The sequence below is a fragment of the Nematolebias whitei genome, chromosome 21 (genome assembly GCF_014905685.2).
Source record: "Nematolebias whitei isolate Nwh7 chromosome 21, NemWhi1, whole genome shotgun sequence".
Classification (NCBI taxonomy): Eukaryota; Metazoa; Chordata; class Actinopteri; order Cyprinodontiformes; family Rivulidae; genus Nematolebias; species Nematolebias whitei.
In genome coordinates this window covers 17,739,580-17,767,317 of record NC_056518.1, presented here as the reverse complement: position 1 = coordinate 17,767,317, position 27,738 = coordinate 17,739,580, and the positions used below count along the sequence as shown (strand labels likewise).

Below are 27,738 nucleotides of genomic sequence, written 5' to 3'. Positions count from 1 at the left end.
CAATCTCCTCCAATTTAACCCTTCTTCAGCTAGTTATTTATCCTGCTTAGTAAATGAGACGCAGCCTGTGTAGTTAAAAATATCAACAATGGGCAGAAATCATCAGAACATTTGAGTTTGTCAAGGTTTTTTTGTTGTTGTAACTCTGCATCTAATTGTGTTAAACCAAAAAAAGTCAAATCAAATGCAGCACATTCTACATTATATGACCTAAAGTACCTCTCCAACCTCCAACAGGAACTCAACCATTACCATTCTTGTGACTTTTTCACCAATTAGGCAGGTCCTGCTCACTGAAAGGGACCGGCTGCTTTCAAGTCTCTGAGGGCCAAAGGGTTAGTGCTCAATCAGTCTGCTTGGAGAGGTTGTGCGTTTGAAAGCGCCACTAGTTGACGGGCCAAAGATATGGGTAGGGATGTGGGGGTAGGTGATCGGTGAGGGTAAGGAGTCTTGTCAGCATAAAAGAGAAGGCTTTTGTAGCCAAGATACTGGCCGAGGCAGCTCGGGCTCTCGCAGTCCAGCCGCCGCTCTCCTTCAGCTGATGACAAGAACCCAGCTGCTAATTATACGGCTGATGGAGAGCCACTCAAGTGGGACTGTCAGAGCAAGGGGGGGCCTTGTGTCTGCAAATTTCATGGAAAGTTGGGGGGGGTGGAGCTGAACTACAGGGGTAGGTTTTGTTTTGTTGACACTGGTGAGCTTTCAGCAAAACTTGTCCCTCTTCCAGACAAAAAGTAAAACATTTTATGTCATAATTTGTCTAAATTTTCTCTATTTTAAGATGCATTCAGTCCAGTATAACTGTGCAAGCTGGTCACGTGACACAATGTGAGCGATTTCAGTCTTATTCATTTCCAAAGCATTCACCACGTTTCCACCAAGCTTCTCCTTATGGATCCACGCTACACCATCACCTGGCCATTGGACACTGGAGCCGTCCCCGTCGAGTTCCATATGAAGTACTCGCTGGATAGAAGTTCTCGGGCTGAGAACCAAACAGGAATTCATGCTTCAGTTTCATATAAAACACAGTAGTGTAACAAAGATTTGGACGCAGAAAACCGCAGGCTTACATGTTACAATCCGTGGTTTGGCAGAAGAATAAACTTGCACTGAATGCTGGTCCACACAGCACCCAGACAACGTCATGTCAGGCACTTTAAAGTACAACTGTTAAGAGACAGGTGAAACTCTGAAAAACCCTTTTATTTATTTTAAAGTGAAATATGTTTTATAAATCAATGTTTTTTGTGCCCTTTTTTTATTTATCAAGTAAATAACACTTGAAACTCTTCTTGTTTACTAGTATCGATGCAAGAATCTCCTTATATGTTGTTAGAGTTAGAGAGAAAACGCTGAACAGGAGGGTAAAAGCTTCATCATTACATGTTCTTTATTTTTAATTAGTTGCAGACCTGAAATGCAGGAATGAATGTATATTATCAAACTTAAATGCACTTAATAAGTCAAACGATTTTACTTTAATTAGGTTTAAAATATTTCTGTTACAGGTTCTTGTTAGATTATTAAATAACACAACAAGTTACCTTAATGTATGCAGTAAGTCCTGTGCAGAGCGGGTCAGAAGGTCCAGGTGAGAGTCCAGAAAAACTTATCTTGGCATCCAACGTGACCTCACGAGACTTTGGGAACTTTTGACCTATATATTAATGAGAACAAAATTAGTTGTTAGTTTCTTTTTCAACAATATGGCTGCAGTGAAAATTATATTTTAAATACTGATGCTTATGAAGCCAATAAGTACCCAGAGCCCAGACCAGTAGGTTCTTCTCCTTCATCACATCTACTTGTCCAGAGCTCACCTTTAAGTCAGCATTGCCCATCTGACTCCTGAACAAAACAGATAAGTTAACTTACAATGAACTCACTTTTTGACTAAAGTGCCTCTCATTTCTTCTTCAGCTGATGCTTCCCCATTACCGGTACTTCTTTTACAAGTGCATCATTCCTCCATGGTTTAACTAAAATCTATCTGACACCACCATGTTTTGTCATTTTAATTATTTATCAGCAAGACATATCAATCACTGGTCTCCTTGTTTATCAGAAGTTCACGTCTGAAAGAAAACACTCTACTCCTAGTTTTAAGAGCTCACTTCATTCGTCAAAGATCATTCTGAAGGACCAATTTTTACATTCAGGGTTGATACAGCATGTTTTGTTCTTCTGCTCCGTTTACCTGTTGAAGAATGGCAGGTGCGCCTCACAGTACTCAAATGTGTTCTTCACTGTTTCATGAAGTTTGAGGGATGCAAACACACAAAGCTGGTTCTCTTCTTCCTTCAACTGATACGAACCGAAGATGGGTGGAACAGGGACCTGAAAAAAATTCCTAAAGAAGTTACCAGTATTTTTTTTTTTTAATGGACACAAATGTGTGCATCATAAAAAGATGACAAAGAGTGTCATCACACGCTGTTAAATAAATCAGGTCTCTCGTAAATGAGTTCCCGAGGCTCAATGGGATTAATCTGCATAAATAAAGGTTGAATGAATGAATAAAGCCCCTACGTTCAGATTTATACCTGAGAAGTGTAGCTGCATAGTCTGAAGGGCTCCAGGGGAGGAGAGAAGGGGAACTTATAGGGCCCAGAGAAAGCTGAGCCATCCACATTATCTACACTGCTGGCTGCCAGGACACTAGAATCCAGTGAGGTTACGCAGGGATGGACCAGGATGTCCTGCAGTGGAGAACCATTCTGAGGTAGTGAGAGGGTCACGGTCACATTTGGGAGCACCCCTTCTACTTCACACTGTTAACAGGATGAAACAATGATGAAAAAGGAAACAAATACTACGTGATTAATTATTTACTTTACAATGTGTACTTACTTTGCATGTCACAGTGCCATAAACATCCCACGAGTCCTGGCTGCTCTGGTTACCATACTGCATGGAACGTACTGTTTCAACCACCGCTACATTTACCATGGCTCGACCACGATGTAGGCCTGTCTTCCAGGCAGGTTGCTTCTGGCTACCAGCAGAGGTGGCTACTGTTGGTGCAGTAGGTACCCCCACTAAAGGAACATCAAGAGGTGTGCCAAGGGGACAGACCTGCAGCAGGACAGAGGGCAACATGGCTAGAGAAGAGGCAAGCCCGGCACCATCAGGCTTGGTCCCTGAGCCAAGGAGAAAAGTTTGCAGGCCTGCCAGAAAAGTGAGACCCTGTGACACTGACAACAGGCTGGCAAGAGGTGGTCGTGGCTCAGAGGGGACATCTACTAACGGCAGGCAAGCCAAGATGAGGGACCCCTGAGAGACGGACAGGACAGGCCAAAGCGTTTCTTTTCCATCCAGACGCAGCTCCAGAGCTGGTGATCTAGGACGGTAGAGGCAATCATCTCTCAGAGCTACATATGTCTTGTTTGGGCTGGAAAGCCCCAACTCTAGGAGAATGAGCTGCAGGACTGTACCATCCTCTGGGACTGCTACATAAGAAGAACCTGCCAGTCTTTTTGCACGGTGCTCCACTGTAGGAAACCTCCTGCGAGGGGGTAGACAGAAAAATGACCAAATAAACATTTTTGATTGTTTTTTTTTTCACCTTCAAGTAATTTAACTGAAATACGAAATTAAATGCTTAACAAAAACCTGCTTTTTTATTGAAGAACAACACACGCACACACATATTATCTATATATCTATATATCTATATCTATATCTATATATATATATATATACATATTATATATATATATATATATATATACATACATATTATATATATACACACACACATACACACAGTAAAAAAATGTATCTGCTGGTTTTCAATATCAAAACAAATGAGCAAGATGTCTAGAACAGCAAGAATTAGAAGCGATTTACACACCTTGAAAAGCGTACTGATGCATTTTCTCCTTTTTCGTGAGAAATAATCCACAAAGCACGAAAACTCATTTGTCCGGCTGCAATAAAAACATTGAAATAAACAAAATTGACGAGGTTATGCCTTCATATTTACAAATTGTCAGATAAGCCTCTTTTCTTGAGAAGCAGCTTCCTGTTGTTGACTCACGTGACCGCCGAAGACAATCAGCTGCCTCATGCGCATGCGCGCTTAGCAAGCAGCTGTCCCCCCACCCTTGCCTCCCATACCGGAAGCTGCACAAGCTAGCTGTCAACAAAGGGCAAAGCTGTGCGGTGTGTCAATATTCGTGCCGAATTCGGCTTTAAAGCCGTCTCTTGGTTGCTTCTCCTAAATTTAATGCTGTCAGCTGAATCCTGAACATGGCAACAACCGCTCAGCTGTTCGAGGTAAAGCTAACTCTTTAGCTATCAAGCTAGCCAATGGCTAATATTATTGACGCCAACTTAACAACAATGCTGACTTCATTCATCCTGTCATTGTGTGCGTTATTATGAGTAAAACGTTGACATGTGTTGGCTTAATCGTGTATATTGCTTGCAAAAACTCGAATTGTTTTAATCTGCATGCGTCTTTGGAAATATAATGCTTCTGCTGTGTGCAAGTGCGAAGCTTTAATTTAACGTTTCATATAGCTTAGGTTGAGCTCTTAAAGCTGGCATGTGTTTATGAAGTTGTTCATCATTTCATTTTGCTTTCTGTCCCTCTCTAGGAGCCCTTTGATGCAGATGAGTACATTGAAAGGTTGGCATGGAGGACTCCTGGAGGAGGCTCTAAAGGAGGAGCTGAGGCTTTTGACCCCAAAAGGTAACAAGTGTTTTTCTTTCATGTTATTGTATTGTATGTTATTCATTACTTTTCCCTTGAGTTTATGTCTTAGTAGGAAGATGCACTCAGTTTTACTTTATTTTGACTTCTGTTTTTATTTGTTTCTCATATACTAAACATTAGAGTTATATTTTTAAAACATACATCAGTCTCAGATTATCCTTTTACTAAGTATCACATTCATTCACTGTCATTTTTTATGCAAGTTGTGCGTTTTTTCCAATCTAGTGAGACTAAATGTATGAAAGGATTTTCCTTTATTTATAGTCGTCTTTTCTTATTTGACTACTTGTCTCCTTTGTACTGAGGATACTGAAAGGATGCCATAACCTTTCACTAATTATTTGCAAATATGATTTTTTTTTTTTTTTACACAGCAAACATACAAAGCATTTTACCTAGAAGAAAAAAAAGTGTTGTCTGAAAGGACACTTTATCGGGTTTAAAACTTTAAGGTAAACTTGCATATCTAATGTTGTTTTACTTTCTAATTTTCCTGTTTGTTATTTTTAAATAAGCATGACATTTCATATTGTTGATGAATTTATATGTCATAATGTTCTGCACTGTGGGTATTGGCGTTTTAAACAAAACAAAAAATTACCAATGTTGTTGTGATGCAAATTAATTAGGTTGTCTTGTGTTAAATGGATATTGGTGAGGGATTTTTTTAAAAACTCATATTTTTAACAAAGTGACATTCTGTGTTTAAACTATTTATTTTAGTCACTTCACTTCTAGTACTTTTGATTAGGTGAAAATATTCCCATGCAGTGTTTCTAACCACGCTGTAATTAAAGTGAAACTTGATCATTTTTAACTTTTTTTTAATACAAATCTTGATTAGCGTATTAAATTTATCACTCTCTAACAGAACGTTAGTCCTGCTGTGCTCACTAAATCAGTGCAAACAAGGCTGAGATGGGCTTCAGAGTTTTTGACGGGGTGTAGCAATTGAGAAATAAATATGTTTACAAATCCTTTGCTGCTTTCCCCCCTGTTTTTATGATGTTTACACTTGGAGACAGTGTTGCATCTCATAAGCAAAAATGCCACACCACTTTAACTTTACTGTACAGCCGTCCTGCTTTATCTACTTCAACCACAAACTATTGCCACCACCTCCTTGGAAGCTCTTAGTGAAGAGTCAGGGACAACATATCTGAGGAGGCCACCATACTGTGAGTCACCAGCCAGGGAATGAGTGTCTTTTGGAAGAAGATGACTTTAAGCTGCAGCCAGTGCCGAAGGAATTAGTCAAAAGATTATACACTCATCATTTTGGGATGTTTCCTTCTCTGTGAAATGCGATGCTGACTTAGAACATTTGCGCTGCAGTCCTAATGGCACTTAAAATGCCGCTGACGAAGCTGCTAGTTCTCAGAGCTTCTTAAGTCCGGGGACCTAGGAATTAAGTATCCAGCACTATTCTGTAACTATTATCTGTAACTGAGGGGTCAGTGGAATAGACTTAACCCTGTTGTACTCAACTGCATCTTTAAATGAACATGATTTTTGTTCTTTTTTAAATTATCTGTGACATTGTTTAGACATTCTGCATGTACTTGTCTCCTCTCTCTAAAAGGCTGTTGGAAGAATTTAGGAACCACATCGAGGAGCTGAGGCAACTGGATAAGAAGATCCAGAGGAAGGTGGAGAAGCTTGAGGGTCAGTGTCATCGTGAGGCCAAGGAATTTGCTCACAAAGTGCAAGACTTGCAGAAAAGCAACCAGGTGTGTTCAGTAAAAAACAAAAAAACACATTCATATTTATATTTCTGACTCGCTGTATTACAAACTCTTTGTTTCGTATCATTTCAGGTGGCCTTTCAGCACTTCCAAGAGCTTGATGAGCACATCAGCTACGTGGCCACCAAGGTTTGTCACCTAGGTGACCAGCTGGAGGGGGTGAACACTCCTCGCCAAAGGGCCGTGGAGGCCCAACGTCTGATGACATACTTCAACGAGTTCTTGGATGGAGAACTACGCAGTGACGTATTTAACAACCCAGACAAGGTGAGTAGGCAGCACGTATTTCTGTCACCTATGGGGAGATGTGTGTTTATGACCAGTGATTAGGGCCCCTGCTGTGATTCTGCTGGAGGTGAGTATGAACAGGATTATGAGGTAAACTGCCATGTTAATTTGTCAAGTTCATCCCTTTAGTCAAATCCCTCGACTAATTTGGATTAATATACTGTCTTTGCTGTTTGACAATAGCTGGCTGATTGACTAGCATGGATGTCAACATGCTCATGTCAAAACTAATTACATTTTCAGTGAGTTGTCTTGGTGGGAAGTCCTCTTTGTACTGTTTTACAACTGCAAAGAGTTTGTGGGAAGGAACACGCAAGGGCAGAAAAACGTGATGCATATTGGAAAATGAGATGCAAACGCTTTCTTATTTTCTGTCTACACACAAAATAAAGATGTTTGAGACTCCTAAAAGTTGGAATCTGTCATTTTGATGTGATCAAGAGATTTGGATTTGCTGTAGAGTAACGTGTGTTCGTAGCAACATGTTGACTGGATGCAGAGAATTGAGCACGGGGGTCAATCTTGCAGACGAAAGCTGGGGATGGAGCTAGTTTTCCCGAAAGGCGTGCAGAAATATTTGGCTAGATTCCTTTTCCTGAGCGTACCTCCATACGAGGGGGAAAGAGGAAAGCTGCAAGTGAATAGCTGAAGGGGGGATGGCTTTGCTAATCCTTCTGAAAGGGAGGGCTGGGCCGCCAGCGTGGAGACAAGTGCTGCTAAACCCTGACTGCAGGGAGACGGCTACATTACTTACATGGGATTTAGCTAATCTTAGCTGGGGGACAGATACTTAAAAAACCTTTGCCGAGCAGAAAGGCTGGATCCTCCTCACGGGAGCAGAGTAATGATGTTAGCTGAGGCAGGCATCTGCGGGAACAGAGGAGTTGCGGACGGTGGGCCTTTCGTAGGTCTGGGGTTTTTTCAGCCAGCGTGTATGAAGGGGTTGGGGAGGGGTGGGTCTCGATAGGGCCTTCTTTTTTTTCAACCGATATCCCTGGCCGGACAGATTATTGAAAGCGATTTAGGCTCCTGTAGGATTACAGCCCATTCAGAAAAGGCATGCCAATAAAGAGTTGGATATGCTGCTAAGTCAGGACTGCTGCTGTTGCTGCTGCCAATGCCCAGGTGAGCACAGCCTGTCTGTTATCAGCTTCCTGTTTAACACAGAGAGGTGGAGGAAGGCTGCGCTAAGATGATGATCCCTCAAGTGGAGACACTGCCGGCGGCCTGCCTACTACCTTCTCTCTGAATGTCCATCTCATGTGTTTCTGTGGCTTTTTCCCCTCACCTAACATCTTTCCTCTCGCTGACACTCCTACATAAATGCACACTCTCTCTCGTTCAGATTAAGGAGGCTGCTGATATCATTCAGAAGCTGCATCTCATTGCCCAGGAGCTGCCATTCGACAGGTGAGTCAGGCATCCTGGAGGCCGTTTTAAACTGGAGTGCTGTCAAACAAAAAGGAATAGGTGTATCAGTTGTTGTCATAACGTCACAAAATAAGTCCTGCACCAGAAAAGTGCATTTAAACAAAAATAAACCTACCTTGTCTTTTTTTAATTTTTTTTACTATTTTTTTTAATTTCTGACAGATTTGCAGATGTAAAGGCAAAAATTGCAAGTAAGTTCCGATAATACTGAAAACTACTGTCTGTTATAAACATTAACGTTGCTGCATGTTAAGGTACTTTTTGTGTGTGTGTTTGCTTTGCCCAGGTAAATACCATGACCTGGAGCGGCAGCTGATCCAGGAGTTCACTGCAGCCCAACGTAGAGGTGAAATTGGTCGTATGCGGGAGGTCGCAGCAGTCCTACTACATTTCAAGGTGACCCAAAACGGATACATTTAATATGTTGCTTGTCATATAGTGCATAATATTAATAACTTGAAGTCTGTTGTGTTGTAAAAGTAACACCTGTATGTTTCTGTTAAAGGGCTATGCACACTGTGTGGACGTCTATATTAAGCAGTGTCAGGAAGTAAGAATTTAAAGTTTCTATAACGCATATATTTTTACATTCATGGCTGTAACATCAACAGGCAAAACGTTTACATGTCGTTTGACTTCTTGTATTTTTCTAAGGGTGCTTACTTGCGAAATGATGTGTTTGAGGACACTGCAGCCCTCTGCCAGAAGGTTAACAAACAGGTGGGGGAGGTCTTCAGCAGTCCAGAGACGGTCATGGCCAAACTCATCCAAAACATCTTTGAAAACAAACTGCAGGTATTTTTACTGTAATAAACTTTGTCTGACTGGTTTGCTATACTTGTGGTTATATAAAATTGGCTTCGTGTCTGCAGGCTCATGTTCGGGAAAAACTGGATGAGACTAAGCATTCTGATGTAGAACAGTATCTCAAAAACCTCTATGACCTTTACACCAGGTAGTTCACTCGTTACCTTGTCAGTTTCATACATGTGCAGTTGCCATTATTTAATTTTCCTCTGCATTTTTTTTTTACACTTCCAGAACCACAGCGTTAGCCACAAAGCTGACAGAGTTCAACCTGGGCTCAGACAAGCATACGTTCCTGTCAAAGCTGATAAAGAGCATTTTCTCGTCCTACTTGGAAAGTTACATCGACATGGAAAGAGAATACCTTCATACTCGAGGGGCCATGATTCTGCAAAGATACTACGACTCCAAAAACCACCAGAAACGCCAAATTGGCCCTGGCAGGTCAGGATTTCATCTTTGGTTTGTTCGTATATTTACAGTCAAACTGAATATTAAAAATATGAATACAATCTTTTTTTTTAGTATTCAAGAATTGAAAGAGCGGATCAGACAGCGTACCAATCTTTCACTGGGTCCCAGCATCGACACCCACGGGGAGACCTTTCTGTCCCCTGAACTGGTTGTTAACCTGTTGCAGGAGACTCGTCATGCCTTTGAGCGATGTCACAGGGTGAGTCTCCTCTGCCTTCTGTAGATTGTACTGGTTTGAATTGCAGTGTGTGGTTTTGATGAAGTAAAATGTGCTTGATGTGTCGCAGCTTTCAGATCCTTCTGATCTGTCCAAGAACGCCTTCTCGATTTTCCTGCTGTTGGTGGAACATCTGTGTGTGGATCACATTGACTACGCCCTGGAGATTGGCCTTGCAGGTATATTCTTCTGAGGTCATCAAACAACAATATCCGTTTGCAGTTTTCTCAAACCCACAATTGTGTGCAGTAAGACTACAAATAACAGGTGATTCCTCCATCTAGATTGTTAAAACACCACCACGGCTATGAAGACAAGTAACATTACAGCTGATTGGATGGTTGTAGGCAAGATGAAACGCTAATTTGAATGGTTTATTTGGGGTGTTCTTACTTTTTTTTACAGTGATATGTGCACATTCATGTATGCTTTATGCTTTGCACCACTGCAAACCAAATATACTTGGGTATAAATAAATTAGCCTAACCTAATTTATCTGCTGGTATACTTGAACACTTGGCTTCACTGTCAAGCAGTTCTTTTTGAATAATACAGATTTTTTTTTTCAAGTTTGTTTATTCAACCAATGAACATTAATTCCCCATAAATGATATTGGATTATGTTTTCCTCTCCCATTTCATTTATTTTCCATCTTTAATCTACAGCAATTCCCTCTCCTGATGCCAAAAATGCCAACTTGTACTTCCTGGATGTAGTTCAGCAGGCAAACTCCATCTTCCACCTGTTTGATAAGCAGTTTAATGACCAGCTCATGCCTCTCATAAGGTTGGTCACAATTACATGTTATGATAGTCTGTATACTATTATGATAAATAATTATTTCCAAGTGCTCCAATTTTTTTGTTTTCAAACTTTTTCAGCTCTTCCCCAAAGTTGGCAGAGTGTTTGCACAAGAAGAAGGAGGTGATCGAGCAGATGGAAGTGAAACTGGACACAGGCATCGACAGGTCTGTGTGATTATGGCAGCTGATCAATATTCTAGAATCATTTCCTTCCAGCATGTGATCTTTAATTAAAAACAAGATGTTTTCTCATCGGTCTTTCTGTCACACAGAACAATAAACTGCATGGTGGGGCAGATGAAGCACATCCTGGCCACCGAGCAGAAGAAAACTGACTTCAAGCCTGAGGATGAGAACAACGTCATGATCCAGTACACCACGGCGAGTGATGCTGCGCTCACATCACGTTCTTGAATTATCGTTATTTATTTATTTAACAATACTGTAACGTTTTCCTCGACAGGCCTGCTCCAAGGTGTGTGCCTACGTCAGTCGGCAGGTGCAGCACGTGCGGAAGTCCATGGACGGGAAAAATGTAGACACAGTGCTGACGGAGCTGGGCGTTCGCTTTCACAGACTCATCCATGAGCATTTACAGCAATACAGCTACAGCTCAATGGGAGGCATGCTGGCCATCTGCGACGTGGCTGAATACCGACGGTGCGCCAAGGACTTCAGGGTGAGTGAGCGGAATGGATCTGAAACATTATTTATGTCATTAAACTAACAATTTAGAACAAACAAGACCAAGTTAACATCAGAGCAATTACTTCAGAACAACAAAAATAATTCTAATTCAATGTTTCAGCCTTGTACACGTCCTGGGAAATAAAAAAGTTTTTATTATTTAAAAAAAAGTAAACACGGTATGTTTCCGTGTCCTCAGGTTCCTCTCGTGCTGCAGCTCTTCGACACACTCCACGCCCTCTGCAACCTGCTGGTGGTCGCTCCTGACAACCTCAAACAAGTCTGCTCAGGAGAACAACTCACTAATCTGGACCGGAACCTCCTGCACGCCTTTGTCCAGCTCAGGGTGGACTACCGTTCAGCCAGATTGGGCCGACATTTCAGTTAATGACTGTTAGGACACTCGCTGCGCTCCGTCCAGAGAAATATGCTTTGATGAGAGGATGCACCTTTTACAATAATTACCATTTAATCGTTCCTGCCTCATGGAGGAGAGCTGCTCCAACAACTTGGGAAATGTGCATTTTACCTTCTTTTCATTATTTCTGTGCGCTGATGAAATTTAAATGTCCATCAATTTGGATTTTCTTTTGTTTTTAAGTACTAATCCATCATAAATTTCTAACATATTTAACATAGAAGTAAAAAAAAAAGATTCTTTGTAAACAAAAAAGAACTTCTTGTGCCAAATCTGAAAGTTCTGCAGCTGCACCTGTGCACAAGAATTGACTGAAGTTGTTTTAAACAGGCTAAAAAATCAATCTGCAGTTTCACTAAATACTGGAAACACTTTGTGATGAGATGAACAGACTTTTTGAATTAGACCTCCGTCTTCCTAAAGGCTCTTTTACACCAACAGAAGCTGCACCGACGGTAGTTTACTGCGCTTCATGTTGCCAGAGTCGGTGCAAACAATACTCTGAGATGGTCTCCAACTGGCAAATAATCCACATCCGTGCAAAACAGCAGAACAGAGCAGCAGTTAATGCATTATTCGACAAGATAAAATATGAATAATAAAACAAGGCTTCCATAAAGTACACTCATTAATAATTCAGTTTTTTATAGCCAACATTCAGGCGGAGGTGCATCTCAAAAACTCGGGACATTAATTTAAACATTTAAGTCCATTCACTCGGCTAGTCAGAGCAACCAGTTTACAAAAAGCATTGATTTTGTACAACAGGGAAATGGTTCTGACATCTTATTGTCTCAGCATGTTGTAATGAGGCCCTAAAAGAGTGCACATGATCACCTTTTTACCCTTTGACCCCAAACAATGAAAGAGAAGTCAAGAGGCCGTCGCAGAGGAGTGTGACCCGAGCTACAAAGAAGCCTGTGAATCTCTGGAGGTTCGGGTGGTCCTCTCACGGCTCAGATGATTCCTGCGATGGGTCACTGAGTACGTGTCACTGTAATTGCACAGATCAACACTTGCGCATCCAAGACGAGACGTTGTTGGCCTAATCTGTCGTGTTTCTGGGTCAGAGGACACTAAAATGTTAACTTGTGGTGATTAGAGAAAACAGAAATGGACTTCTTCACACGGATTTTTTTTTTTAGTTTTTGGAGGATCGTGACCCTGATTCCTGAAACTTTCTCAAAGCTGCTCCCACTGTACTGCCTTTTACCGTCATCAGTGAGTCAATAAAAGTTGCATTTTACTATCTGAAGAGGTGTGAACCAAAAGTTTGCCCGTTTTTTCCCTCTGAAAGTCACTTTCAAAGTGAGACTCTTCTTCACTATAGAAGTCATCAAGTATTCATAGGAATTTTTGCCACCAGAGTAAAGTTCTTTCTTTGACTTCAGGAAGTGAGGGGAGCCAGAGGGGATTAGATCTCTACAAGCTGATGAATTGTGTGCAGTAGTCATGAACTGGAGGAGAGGCGACTGAGAGCTCAGTTCCAGTGCCGGCTGCTTAGCGTTGTGTAGAAGGTACACACGGCGCTGCGCAAGTTCAAACAACATAATTAATTAGACTAATATGAATATTATCAATGCCACATAAATCCAATTCTCCCAGTCCTAATCACAACTAGATAGCTTGTAAAAATGATTTTGTTAGGCTCTGATGCAAACAGCGGGTCGTTTCCAAACATTTTGAAAACTATTTGTTTTTGCTGCGATTAATGTGGAAGGGGCTGGGGGGAGCGGAGCCGGGCCAGAGACGATAACTGGTGCACAGGCGAAGGCAGCGGTGCAGCCTGGCCTCAGGGACTCCCAGTACGGGCTCACGTATGAGGGGGAGGGATGTGGTTTTGGGGCTAGGTGTTTGAGCAGGTGGAGGGGATTAGTAATATTGTCAACACTGGAGAGCTGGATAAGACTGTCCTTTTTAACTCGTCATTTTGAGCCACTCTTGTAAACACGTTTAAAAAAAATAATAATGCAGCAGTGATTGTAGCAGACAAAACTTAGGTTTGGACTGACTGAGGTCAAACTGGTTTGATTCTGCTTTAAAAACATTATCGCCCACCGTCCAAAGGCAAAGAAGGACAATAATGTGTTATCACAATAATCATGAATTATTTAATGCAGGTGCTTCTACACCTGATTACCTTTTGGCGACAACACAAAAATGTCAATAACGGTTTCCGTTTGACATTTAGCTCAGATTTGGAGGGGTAGTAGCTGAGAGTCATTCACAACATATACTCCAAGTGCAATTCATTGTGTGAAATCTTTGCTAATAACTTTAGCGTTAACTCTTGTAGTCAACCCTGTTTGTACGTTAACGTGTGATTGTGCATGTTTTCTATTTAAGGTTTGACCAAAACTGCAGCAATCTTGTCATTTATAAAATTAAATTCTAAATCTGCAACAAGAGGCGGCGAGCAGAACGTCGAACATAAGCAGGGCTTAATTTGAGCCGGATCCTGCTGGAACTCTTATTTTGACTGGGTGCGTTCCTGTAACTCTTTGCGTGGATCCAGTAACTGTCAGGCTTACTAATAATAAAGTTATGAACAAATATGACTGCTTTGAACGCATTAAACTATATAAACACTAATTTTAAACACAACAAATTACGTTCTGCCTCTTCAAGTAGCATCTCCGTGTCTAACCCTGAAAAAAATCTCTGCCCATAAAGAGTGGTGGGGGTGAGTGCCGAGCTAACCAAACAGTTGTATGTGGGGGGAGCATAAACGTGGGAGTACGTGGAGTTGGACAAAAACAAGCAGGGACAGTGTCGGGCTCGGTTTCAAGCCCGACTTACTTGACGTTTCCTTAAGTTGGGGGGAAGCTTGACAGAAGGGGAGTGTTTACAAATGTAGGTAAATGTAGATGTTTAACAACCCATTAAAATACACCAAAATTCAGGAAATCGCATCTACTTTATTCAAAATATTCTGGGGGAGGACCCCCAGACTCCGCCCCCTCTGCCGGCCCACCTTCTATTTGTATTCTGGCATCGATCGGTTTACGAATTAAGCCCTGAATATAACTTTTTGTTTTGCAAAGCGACTAGTTAAAAACCTAAACGAGGAAAACAGTTTTGTTCAGTCATCATCAGTGTTGTTGAACATGCTCCATTTATAACTATCTTTGATGTCATTTTGATTCTTTAAAATGCGTCAATGATCAATTCATGATTGAGCTCCTCAGAAGACAAACTCTCTTCAGAGATGGAGTAATCTGTGTCTGCTGAACGATTGTGATCTAATAAAGACTCCTCACTTCCCTCCTATTTGTCTCCTCTGACAAATCAACCACGATTTCCTATTTGTCCACTCTTTCTGTACGTTCCTCCAAACGTCCCATGAATCATTGCTTTCGACGCCGCTTGTCGCTGTTCCCCCAACCCACCGGGTTGGGCCTGTCTACCTCCTGGAGCGCTGACAATAACGCATTACAGCAGTCAATCCATGTCAACAGCAGCTTTGCTTAATTCCTGCTAAACACGTTTAAACTAAACCTTCGCCTAATGATGCATAATGATTTGCTCGGCGGTGAGCTGGTGGCTCATGTCTTGTTTTTAGTGGTTTTATTTTCCACTCTGCATGACTCAGGTGGACTCATGGTGGAAGACTCTATTAAGGATCTCAGTAAGTATTAGTGGAACGGTTGCAACATAAAGGTATATTTTTAAACGGTGGTGTATTCATAGAAAGCCTGTTCTTTAGGATTCCTGGCTCGTGTGGTGTGGGCGCACAGCCAGCCCCTCTGATGCGATGCAGATGTTGCCCTGGCCTTGACCTCCTGCTCATGGAACACCCAGGCCAAAAAGGCACAGGTGTCGCACCACTTTCAAGTCTTCTAGCTGAGAGCGTCACAGCGCAGGGTGGAAGCTGTGCCAAGACCTCATCCTTTGCTCATTTTCTCTCATCTTAGCAGACGGATCTTAACTCTCCTTCATTCCTGCAATCATGCATCCTTTTTTCTCCTCACGTCTTATAAAGCACCGTTCTCTGCTGGTAGTGGCGTGTTTTCCGGGGTTATTTCCTGGCCCGGTGCCGGTGTTAGTCTCGCTCTCTCTCTTGGCTGGGCTCGTCTGGTTGACTGCTCCGCAGGAACAGACTGGCACTCTAGCTGAGGGCTCTGGGGTCCGCATGCACAACCCACTAAACACGTCTCTGTTGTTGGAGCTGCGCTCGTTTACAGCAGGACCGGACACGTTTTCTAGGACAGAACCAAACTTTGTAATGGTACATTTTCAATAAAATGCAAAGCAGATATGAGAACGGAAGCACTTTGGGTTGGAACAAGTCCAATAAAAGTGCATGGAGTGAAAATTAAAGGCATGTCGTGTAAAAACAAATTGATTCTGTTGTTGAGGGACTTCAGCGTTGAGCGCACGCACAGGGCAAACAAACATCTGTTAGGTGTGTAAGGCCTATGGTCCTCCTAACCCACTGATGTTGAACCATGGCTGCACATGCCAGAGAAGCAAATGAGGTCTCTCTCTCCTCCACTGAAGATGAAACACTGCATCACCAAAGCATGTGCGTTTGTCTAATCAAGCTTTTGCCCGCGGCCATGTCAAATGTAAATGAATAGGCTCGTGTGTGCCAGCCTCTATTTCTGTTTGATGATGAAACAGTTTGGTGAGCATCAGACAGAAGGGGGCACTGGTGCTCCAGTGTTGCTCTCTCCCTCAGAGCATGTCACAATGGGGATCTGCCTGAGGGATGGGGGGGGGGGGGGGGGGTTACAAAATGTTGCTTTTTTAGGTCTGCAAGCCCATATCCCTTAATCCCCAGCCATGATTGACAATCATGATTTAGGGTATATGGTGTCCCATTCTAATCCACGAGCAGTGATTTCATTTGCATACCTTCCGTGCGTGGCCTCATTTTGGAGGAAAACGGCAGCCTTTGAAAAAGATACAGAAAGAGAGAGAGAGAGTGGAGGAAGATAGAGACGAAGGAGGAGGAATAGAAAGGATGGGGTAATGTCTCTGTGTTTTTTTGTGTTTTCTTTATTTCTGGCAGAAGAAAGATGAGAGCTGGTCTTGCATGAGCAAACATTTCTCCTGACACACACACATGGAAAATACATACAGAAACGCAGTATATTTAGTAATGTAAAGCCGCAGGAACACACAGACGTGCTCCCCTCACACGATGCTAAACGAAATTGCTATTTGCTCATTTTACAACCAAGTCAGGCTTAATTATAATCATGGGAGTTTGGGAGTTACCATATAATCTCTGGAAGGTATTAAGAATTTCCCAGAGCATGCAACACTAAAAGAAAGAAACAAATACAAATACTGACAATTATTTCCCACATCATGTCACCCAGGGGGAACGTGAATCAAATAACACTCGGTGTGTCCACAGAGACCATTCATCCTCACTTTTATCTGCTGAGGAAGTGGAGCAGAAGTGGATGAAAGGTCAAACATTTCTCTGCAAAGTTAAGGGTCAAATTAGAGAGATCTGTAGAGAAAATTGATTGATTTGTTCTTCAACTACCATAAGACTGAATAATGTATTTTTTAATTCTCCATGACTCGATGTTAGCATTTAAAATGTATAGATTCAGTCACACAGTATAGACTAATCTCAAAGTGAGAATTAAAAATAAACATTTCATTACATACTTTTCTTATAAGCAATTTATTCAACACTATAGAATGACTTTGAAATTATGTCACGACTTCTTTTGAAGACAGAATTATCCCAAAAGGAGAAAACATGTACATTTTAAGAACAAACATGGCATTACAAGGAGCATAAGTTTAATTTCTAATGAAACACATTCACAAAAGTCGCGCAAGCAAAAATTAAAACCAACAAACCAGCCTAAATATATTTTTTAAATAGTATGAAATGATGCTCAAAATGTGTACAAGGGGTGGGTGCCGTATACCTGTGGAGGAAATGCACTTTATACAGTTTTGGAAGCATATAAAACTAGTGAAAGTGCATTTCCTGCAATGTGAATGCTTATTACTGAAGAAGTTGCTGAAAAACATCTGAGATTAGTGAAAACATGCATAGCTGAAACGAAAGAACAAGCCTAAATTAGCATAAGAAAGCAGAAAGAACAAATATTAGCTTTAAATAGGCGCAAACGAGTACAACAATAAGGAAATCAGCTAAAAACTGTTAAAATTAGGACAAAAAAAACCCATTAAGAAGTAGTCAAAAAGGCAGAAAAAGGCTTAACCTACGAGAAGGGTGTGTAAAGAGCTGAAATTAGCTAAAAATGTGGAATTAGCTGAAAAAGTAAAACATAGTATAAAAACAGCTAAATAGTAACTGAAATTGCAGAAACTAGCTGAAAAAAACCTGAAAAGAGCATAACAACCTGAAATTAGCAGAAAGAAGTTAATTGAAAGTAGCAGAAAATACCATGAAAAACTTGAATTTATCTGAGAACAGCTGAAATTAGCTAAAGTTTTTCTAAAAAGGTAGGTGAACATGTAGAGCAAGCTTAAATTAGCAGAAGAAAACAGAGAACATGTTTTCCCAATTATGCTGAAAAAAGCATAAATTGGCACAAAAACATAGATATTATATGAAAAAAAAGAGAGCTAAAATTAGCACAAAAACAGCTGAAAAGTAGCTAAAAATGCAGGAAGATGTTGAAATTGACAGAAACAAGTGCACATTTTTGCTGAATTAGGCTGAAAAAAGTTGAAATGAGTGCAAATAATGTGGAATAAGCTGAAAAAGCTTAAATTAGCATAAACAGCTAAAAAAGTAGCTGAAATAGTAGAAAAAGCTGAAACTAGCTGAAAAATGCTGAAAGGAACACAACAAGCTGAAATTAGCAGAAAAAAGTTAATAAGGCTGAAAGTAGCAGAAATTACCTCAAAAAACTTTAATTATCTGAGAACAGCTGAAATTAGCTGAAGTTTTTCTAAAAAGGTAGCTGAACAGATAGAACAAGCTTAAATTAGCAGAATAAAGCTGAAAGAACATGTTTGACCCGTTAGGCCGAAAGAAGCATCAATGGGCACAAAAAGTAGAAATTATTTGAAAAAAGCTACAATTAGCACAAAACAGCTGTAAAGTAGCTAAAAATGTAGAAAGAAGTTACCAGAAGGAAGTGGAGAGAGCACATTTTTGCAGAGTTAGGCAAAAAAAAGTTGAATTGCGTGCAAATAATATGGAATTAGCTAAAAAAAAAAAAGCTAAAATTAGCATAGCAGAAAGAAGTTAGAAGCACAAAAATGTTGTCGTTAGCAGAAAGAATCTGAAAGGAGCACAAAACAGCTGAAATTATCTGAAAGTAGCTGGAAAAAAGGTTAAATTTGCACGAGGAAGCTGAAAGAAGCTGAAGCAGAACAAAATGTGAAAGGAGCAGTAAAAGGTTGTAAACAGGTCTAAAGATTGAAAAGAGGTAAAATGTGCTCAATTAATTTTCTATGAGTAAAAAGTGGCATGAAAAGGCTAAATATTTCAAAAAGCTAAAGATGCACCAAGACCAAAAGTCATAGCAGGGCTATTCTGAACGAGCTGAATGTTTTGATATATTTCTTGAAATAGTTTGAAAACAGCGGGAGGAGAAACGCGCCGAAAAACTTACGGAAGAAAACTGGATCACAAGTGTGAATGCTTCATAAACATTCACACTATAAGTTAAAAGCAACAAACGTTTTTTACATAAACTATTGATCGGATTCATCTCAGAGTCGAGCATCTAAGAGATGAGATGATGGAGCATCTTTCTAATAAATAATCAGCTGCAGCAGTGGAAGCAGCAGCTGCTGTACTTTACCATCAGTCCATGCATTGGACTCATCCTGACCAGGCCTCTGTGACAGAGGACCCCCCTTTGGAACAAGAACCACCTAATAATCTCCTCTTATCTCTGGTGTATTTAGTGGCTGCTGCAGTTGTTGGTTTGATGGGGGTGGGGGGCGATTTTTATACCTCTGCCAGATCGAGCACCTGCAGGGAAAAATAGAAGCAATAATTAAACATGCTTTAAAAAGCCAGTTTCTCCTTCACTTAGATGAAAGTGCTGTGAGATGAATTTCCTTCCCTCCAGCATCCAGAATGTGTGGTGTGGCATTAAACCCCTTGAGGGTGTGAGCACCTATCGTCTCACCTCCACCCACCATCCCACCCCCTCCACCCCCACAACCTGCCCTGTTTACCAGCGTTGCCCCTAATTGATTCTACTCCTTTATCTTTTCTCTAATTTTGGTATTAAGTGTGCAGGAGAGGCGCAAAAAAAAAAAAAAAAAAGGCTCTTCTTCTTCCCGTTTTGAGAAATTATACTCTTGTACTTGATCCAGCTAACAGGATTTTCTTAAATTACTTTATAAAGACCATCTTTAACTTTCTTCTTTCTCTCTGGATCCATTCATTAGCAGGTCTGCCTCCAGGCCCGCTCACATCAATTTCTTGGGTTAAAGTTACAAACTTAGGCAGCTCAGCTCGGCGCTCACGGTGGTTTTCATGGACGAGAGGGGGTGGCTGTGGGTGGAAATGGGGACAAATTATTAATTTCCGATGTATTAGAAAAATAAAGAGATTGAATTAAGAGTATTGGTTCTCTGTTATCCAGCATGGCTTGCCTCCGGGACTTACTGTGGTGGAGGACATTATGCAAATGCCCCTCTTCCTACTCTCACTGTCAAAGCCTGCTATCTTCCTCTCTCTCTCTCTTCCTCATTCCCTCTTTTCACCTTTTCTCTCCATCTCTCTTGCAGTCAATCTAACCCTCCTTTTAATCCCTCCTTTCTGTCTCTGTCTCTTTAATCTTCATCAGTCAGTGTAGAGAGAGCATCTCCTGCTGAAACACACACTCCTTTTTCTTTGTGACGTTTGGATTCTCCAAACCTCTCAAAGCAAATCAGGAGAAAAGACAAACATCCAGACTTTTTACAAAGCTAACTTGTAATTCAATTTAAAATAAGCTGCATGTATAAATATAAAGTTGAGTTTTTAACAGTTACAATGGGCAGTATCCATTGGTGCTAAAATATTTTTTCTTTTTTTTTTACCTGAATCCACTTTAGGATGAGTTAAGATCCTTTTTTAATTTGCTTGGATTTGGAAATCCTTTTTTTTTTTGGTCAGTGAAGGCACCGCAGCAAAGCACTAATCCCCCTGACAACAATTTGTCTTTAATGTGGCAGTTTTAATAAAATAAGGAAGACAATGTCACCATGAAGCTTTGCAGAAACCTCATATTTACCTGTTTATTTCATTCAGGTGAATAAAAAAAATAATCCAAATCCCAGATCTCAGGAAATCTAAGGGACCAGGAAAAGGGCTGGGGTTGAAGTCAAATCAAACATTTTGTTGCTGATTGGAAGAGATCAGACACTTTTAAGATATAGTGAATGGATCATTTGCTTAGTGCTTTTAAAATCTGGAGAGGACCCAATTATTATTATTTTTGTTTATAGAATGTATTTGTGGATATTTTTTATATATACATCCAGTCCCACTGCCATATTTTTTTTTTAATCTGTTTTATTCCCATAATTTCTGAGAATCCAGGTTTTTGTGAAGAATAAGGAAGAAGTGTATAAAAGATGATGGATGGATAGAATAAAGGTTTTGATTTTTCTTCAATTCAGATGCTTATTTCTTCAGTATTAGTGAGCAAACTCAAACGATAAATTATATTTTTGCTTTTGTATGCGCTTGTGTTTGTGTGTCTGTTTTTTTTTTTAGCAAAATATTGCATGAACCACTGGACAAATGTTTTATGAAACTTTTCAGGAAATAATCAATAAGTAGTCAACCTGCTTAAAGATGGCTGCCAAAGATACTTTAGAATCAGAATAAGCTTTATTATCATTATACCAGGATACAGTGAGATTATGTTCATACAGTTGCCTGAAAGATGGGCAGAGTGCACGTTGTTGCTGCTATAATATCACAGCCCTTTATCAGAATACTTTTAGATAGAAAAATGTAAGAACTGTGAGGATTGATAGTGAGATTACAAAAAAGATCTCTTCACATCTTGCATCAGGACACAATTTGAAACATCAAAAACTCTACCATCAAGAACATTTATAAACACATTACATGCATTTGACGTCAAGACGTTGAGATTTGTCCATGAGCACTTTCAGATAGATGGGCCACAGTCCTGATGTTGTTGTTCAGCCGCCAGTTCTGATAAGCCTGCACAGAAGTTCTCAAAGGGAGGGGGGGGGGGGTTACGATAGATGAAGCTTTGTCCCCAGTTACCCATGTTCCAGGAGAAATTTCATAGTCGGCTCGTATCCAAGGCCAAACGGGGGAGTCATATTCAGATAAACCACAATTGATTTTCTTAAGGGGGACTGTTTTTTTCTTGTCAGACTTGAGTCCTGCTGGAACTTTTCCGGTTCAAAATGGCCACATTTGTGGGTATTCCATTCCATTGATCCATGTTATGAGCCTCCTGAAGGTCGATCCCAACATGCTGGCGTGTCCTAGAAGCCGCAGGTGGCCTGAGATTCTCAGAAATTGCCTCCAACTTATGGTTTAGCTCGTAAATCAGCTGATTTTGAGTCCTCATAGCATGAACCAAACCTTTGCACTGACTCAGAAGCTTTGTCATGGCCAAAACTGCTGCTGATGCCTTTTTCAAAAGTTGATAAAACAGAGCCTAGCAGATGCCAAAAAGCAGAAACCCTGCTATCATAAATCCAAATATATAAACATCTTCAGCATCCTCCTGAGACAGAATTGAGAGACACATCAGCTGCCAAGATCTTTGACGTACCCCGCAGCGTGAGTCTCAGCCAGACAAGAGGGTTCTCCAGGTCCCCGTTGTTTTGTTGAAAAGATTTTGTCGATTGCGTTGAAAGTCGAGCTGACCAGCTCCATAATAGTATTTTTCGTTCGGGAGATGTGTACCAGGAGCTCCAAGACACACAGAGAGCAAGAGCAGGAGGAAAAGGAGAACAGGGGGAGGGAGAGGAGAGGCGTCCGTCTTGAACGAGAGCCAGAACTGGCTCTCAAAGGCAATTAAAAATATATATTTTAATGATCCCCAACACATTGTTTGAGAGCAAACGGATTACAAATAAATCTTTGTATATAATGTTGCCATGAACTATTTTTAGTCAACTTTGTCTGTTAGCAAAATATTTTGTGAGTCACTGAACAGATTTTAACCGAATCTTCGGGAAACAATGACTTGATTTACCTCTGACTAACCTTTGGAGCTAACCCAAGTTATAAAACACAAACATGGCCATTATTCAGTCAGTTTTATAGATAATGTGCTCTAATTTGGGGGGATTGTAGCTGAGAGTGACTCACAACATACTCTGCTAATGCATGAGGTCACACATCAAGAGTCTAGAAATTTTGTTGTTTCTCAACACAAGATAATTGTTTCTTGAAGGAATGCCAGGCTGTTAGTTTTATGTTTATTAATGTCAAACATTAGAACTGATATTTAGAAGTGTTTTACAGTGATAAACATTAGAACGCACAATGAACACATCGTCTGCAAACCTTGAACAGCACCAAAATAAAAGTACCGAGCTCCAGATAATCTGATCTTCTAATCTCTCTATTGATCTTTGGATTCTGCAGAAGAATGAGAATTTTCTTATTAAAGCGAGCAAAGACAGGTTAAACACGCTCATTATCTGTGATCCATAGAAGCCCAGATATCTTAAGCTGACACATAAAACTTTGGTCAATATTGATATTTATTCAAGGAGGCTTTAAAGGGCGAATGAGACCCAAGTTCAGTTAATTAAGACTTAATGGAGGAGGAGGAGGAAAAAGAAAGGCGTGGGCTGATAAGAGGAGGATGGTTGCTGAGGGATGGAGGAGGAGGGCAGCGAGGCATGGTGTCAGTAACAAGGCCAGTAATCTTACAGTGGGAGGGGGAGAGGATCCCATCAGCACTGGAGTCATCCTGCTCCAGCGGAGCTACACACAGCAGACAGGTCTGATGTTGGTAAATGTTAGCTTTGTGTTGGACGTTGGTCTGTTTTCTCTTTGACACGCTCGGCGCACGTTCAGAGACAGATGTTCCCGAGGCCGAGGAGGAGGAGGGCGCCTGAATGAAAGGCCTGAGATGGCAGCGTTGCTCTCGGAGGAGCAAGTAATTGGCCCCTCGATGGTGGAGCGGCAACAGAGAGAGGCACTTACACACACACACTCTCTTTCTGTGCTCCTCTCTGATCTGATAAAGGTAAACGTGTAGCAAATTTGTCATTTGATTAGGGAGGATTTCCACAAACAGAGCTGACATGATGAGCCTGTGATCTGCCTGTATGAGAGTCAGCAGGGGCCCAGGCAGCCAGAGCTCTCAATCCTCCCTCTGCTGCACCTCCTCCACTCGCTCCGTGCCTCTCTGTTCCTCATACTGTCACACACACACACACATTTGGCTGTGCTCGCACCGAGCTGAGTCTCAGTAATTGCTGCCTGCCATCCATATCTTTCCTCTTGTCTGTCTCTGAGTCCCTCGCTCTGCTGCTGTCTATCTCTCCTCCTCAGAAACAATTTTTTTCTTCCCGTTTCCTCTTCTCTTCGTCAAATAAAGGGCCTCAGCATCACACCGAATTTCTCACACTTTCACTTATCTCTTTGCGCCTCGTCTGCAGACTGCTCAATTATCCACTCTCACCTTGATTCATCTTCTTCTTGACCCCCACACACACACAGAAAAAAAGAGTCAAACATCAAAGCCAGATCGACAAGTTAAAGGGTCAAGAGTTCAGTCGTAGGTGCTCAGCACCATCAGGTGACAACATCTGAGGATCTGAGAGCAGTTTGGGGGCATTTTCAGATGATTTGATAAACTGTATTGACTCTGCCGCGCTTCCACTTGTTCTCAGGACACCATGAAGATTAAAACCACGCTTCCAGTGATCACAAGTCTCTCTTATGGCCCTGAAAACACAGCTTCTCCATCCCACCACGCCTAATTGCTCTGCAGTCCTTTTCTCAGAAGCCCTGCTAACACTCCATTGCCTACATCGCTCCGTCTACTTCTTCTTTGAGTCTTTTCCTCGCCATCTGATTTGAGAAGAAGTCATTGGGTTTGAGCCTTTCCTCTGAGGGGTAATGGTCCTGCTTTTGTCTAGTCCCATGACTTTAATCCTCGGACCTGAGCTAGTTCTGTCCTCCTCGCTGCCCACTCAATGCTTTTCTGTCTTTGAACTGAGGTTTAACCCTTTGCTGCAGTTTATAATTATTTTACTGAGAAAATTCATCTTTTTCCGCACCAGTAAAGGCCCCAACTAGTCACTTTAGTTTATTCTTGCAGAGTTTTAAAAATAAAAGCTTAATGTCTATACTGTTTAAAGCAGGAACTATCAGCTGATTTACTAATAAAAAAAAAACTGAAAACAGATCAAATTAAACCCTAATCCTTCCAAAAGTACCACTTTACACGTTAAATCCAATGAACAAACGATCAAAATTGTTAAAACAACAGCTTTTAAAGAGAGTCCCATAAAAGTTTTGATTTGTTTTTAGATGCTTCACTTTATTACTGTTTCCTTCTTGGGGAAAAGAAAATGTGATTTAATTTTAAATAATGAAAATAAAAGCAAAAGATGAACAAATTCTCCGCCTGAAGGGAAAAATGTGGACAACCACAACGAACATTACTGTAAAGACTATTTATTTATTTATTTATTTATTTATAACAGTAAGTGCATATTTTAGTTTACTTATGTTTTATAGAGAGTATTCAAAATTCAGAGAAAGTATCTCAACCAATTGTTACTTTTTTAATCACGTTTTGTCGTCGTTTGGAAGTTGTTCGATTTTATTTGGATGTTCAGATATTTCTGTAGGACCAAAATAACGTAGAGTTTATTTATGGAATAACTTTAACTTAAACCTGTTTTCATTAAAAATGCATCATCCGTTCACGTGTCTGCGCTTTCTTTTAGCAATAACAACGTGAGAGTTTGGAAAAGCAGCTAAACTAATTTTAGGTTCATGTTTAAAACTCAAAAGCCAACAAATCCTGCAAGGAAATAACCGTGCACATTCTGATGTTACAATCCAAACGTGCACATGGACTTTCACTGTAAAATTTCCATTTTCTTCACTTAAATATTGATGAAAATCTGTATAAAATACACATTTAAACACATTTCACCAGTACTGTCGAAAACCTGTCAGGTTATTTATCTTCACCGGTTTATTGCTGTAGATTGAGTTTATTTTCAATCCAAAATTTAGCTTTTTATGACAACATTTTAACGTAACTTTAAGCTTTATTTATTTTCTAGTCAGCCCAGTTGTTGTTTTGGACACTAAAAGTCAAAATATTTCAGCAGGTAAGAAGCTTTAATTGTCTTTTAGTGGTCCACGCAGGCCTGGAGAGTCTTCAGTTGGCTTTCTTAATGACACTGTTCCTGTTTGCACCATAAAACATCTTTTTAACAAAAGCTTTGCTGCCAGTGAGAGGTCTTCTGTGCTGGGGGAGACGAGGGGGGCTCAGAGGAGAGCTGAACTTTGTTAATGGAGTGTTTCTCTGTGCAAGTCACTCAGCTTTGAAAGCCAAGCCCCCCGGGTGAGGACTCTGAAGCGCAGGAATCAGACATGCACAATCAGTTCCACTCCTTAAATCTTCCTCAGAATCATATCTATTTGAGCAGCCTTTCCTTAATTTATTTCTCCATCAGTTAGTGGGTTGTGATCTGGCGAAGTGCTCCGGGAATAGGAGGCACCGCTGAAATGTGAAACGGAGAAGGTTCCTCTCCTTTTTCTCTCTCTGTATTCTGCTTCCCTCTTCGATTTCCACACACACACACCCTCCCCATCCCACCCCCCACCCCCCCCTCACTGTGCCCTCACCATCCATTTAGGCAGCGCCTCTGACTAATTTGCCCATCACGCTTGCTGTCTGGTCCTTTACGGTTGAAGATGTTTTGACATGTCTCTCTCAGCTCGCTCTCTTCACTGGCGCTGTCTCCACTATGATTAAGAGTCTTCTGATAATAAGCAAAATGCCAAGAGTCACAGAATGGTTGAGGAATCTGGAGTGTGAGCGAGCGAGTGTGTTCCTCTGCATGAGTGTGAAAAAATTGGGTAAAGCAAGCGGTGCATGCACAGCAGTTCCACTCAAAATAAATGCAATCCAAACTGCAGGAGAAGAGAAGCTGCTTTATGCAAAACACAAAAGACCTCCACAATATTTACTTACACCTCAGATCAATGAGAAACTAGATGTTTAATAAATATATTGTGCAGGATTGGATTTGTAAGCGTTTTGCACACACGCCCTCCTGAAACCTCAATTCTTTTGGACCGACTGAGTGATTAGTTGAGGATTAAAATATTTGCTGAGCAAAAATGTCTGCGCTGTCCGACCTGACATCACAGATCAGAAACATTAACCAACTTTTCTTTTTCACTAAACAATCATATCAACTCTTTTTTTTTTTTACACCACATTTAGAGACCAGGCAGTGAATCATAGACACATGTGGGAATGCGGTTTTCACTCATGTACTTTTTCTGTTTTACATTTTTTCACAAGTTTTTTGCCATCTAAGTACTTCTGCATACTTCCTACTATTTGATCATACATCAAAATATGGCAACACGGTGGATCAGTGGGTGGTTGCTTGTCTCTATGTGTCCCTGTGATGGGCTGGAGACTCGTCCCAGTGTCCTCCGTTTTAGTTCTGCTTTTTTTTAGCTTTAACTACCCAGTTTCAGCTTCTTCAGCACATTTAAGCAAAATCTTTCAGCCCTCATACACTGTATTTAAAATATGTAAAGTAAGTAAACAGAAGTAAAGTAGATAAAAGTGTGCATTAAAAACACCTAAGAATTGGCATGTATAAAAATTAGAACCATTTCTTGGGTGCCATCTATTCCTTGACCTTAGTTTGTGCCCTAAAGCATTATCACATGACTATTTTATCAATATTGTGCTTTTACCATCAGTTTATGATTTTTTTTTTTTCAAAATTTCCACTTACAGTGCTAAATGCAGGGAAAATAAGGTGAAGTTGCCAAGTACTTTATTACCACTCAAGGCCAAACACGCACCCCTGAGGGTTTACATCACTCAGCAAATTAAAAGCAGGCTCATAGCGCCGTCTATCTCAGCAGCTTCCAGCTCCCTGCAGAACAAAACAACCTGCACTGCCACCGAGCACTTTTCTTATTCCTTTATTATGAGTCCTGGCCACTAACTCGGGGGGTTAATATTGTTATGCT

The 27,738-nt window shown here is 40.8% G+C and overlaps 2 protein-coding genes across 2 annotated transcripts; one reads left to right on the top strand and one right to left on the bottom strand.

Moving 5' to 3' along the window:
- Window positions 1-902: 902 nt before the first annotated feature.
- On the bottom strand, window positions 903-3,924 carry ap5m1 (adaptor related protein complex 5 subunit mu 1). The gene is made up of 8 exons (XM_037694870.1): window positions 3,857-3,924; window positions 2,854-3,508; window positions 2,547-2,774; window positions 2,201-2,340; window positions 1,766-1,851; window positions 1,548-1,660; window positions 1,074-1,170; window positions 903-985 (listed from the first exon to the last, which is right to left on the bottom strand). Exons 1-8 carry the CDS (start codon window positions 3,922-3,924, stop codon window positions 903-905), a joined length of 1,470 nt encoding a protein of 489 aa, XP_037550798.1.
- A 330-nt stretch (window positions 3,925-4,254) lies between these two features.
- Window positions 4,255-12,828, top strand: exoc5 (exocyst complex component 5). Its single transcript, XM_037695212.1, has 18 exons — window positions 4,255-4,281; window positions 4,605-4,699; window positions 6,306-6,453; window positions 6,541-6,735; window positions 8,102-8,166; window positions 8,350-8,378; window positions 8,474-8,583; window positions 8,693-8,737; window positions 8,842-8,982; window positions 9,060-9,142; window positions 9,229-9,438; window positions 9,520-9,667; window positions 9,756-9,864; window positions 10,352-10,472; window positions 10,568-10,654; window positions 10,762-10,870; window positions 10,953-11,168; window positions 11,376-12,828. Exons 1-18 carry the CDS (start codon window positions 4,255-4,257, stop codon window positions 11,562-11,564), a joined length of 2,127 nt encoding a protein of 708 aa, XP_037551140.1. The 3' UTR covers window positions 11,565-12,828.
- The last annotated feature ends 14,910 nt before the right edge of the window (window positions 12,829-27,738 follow it).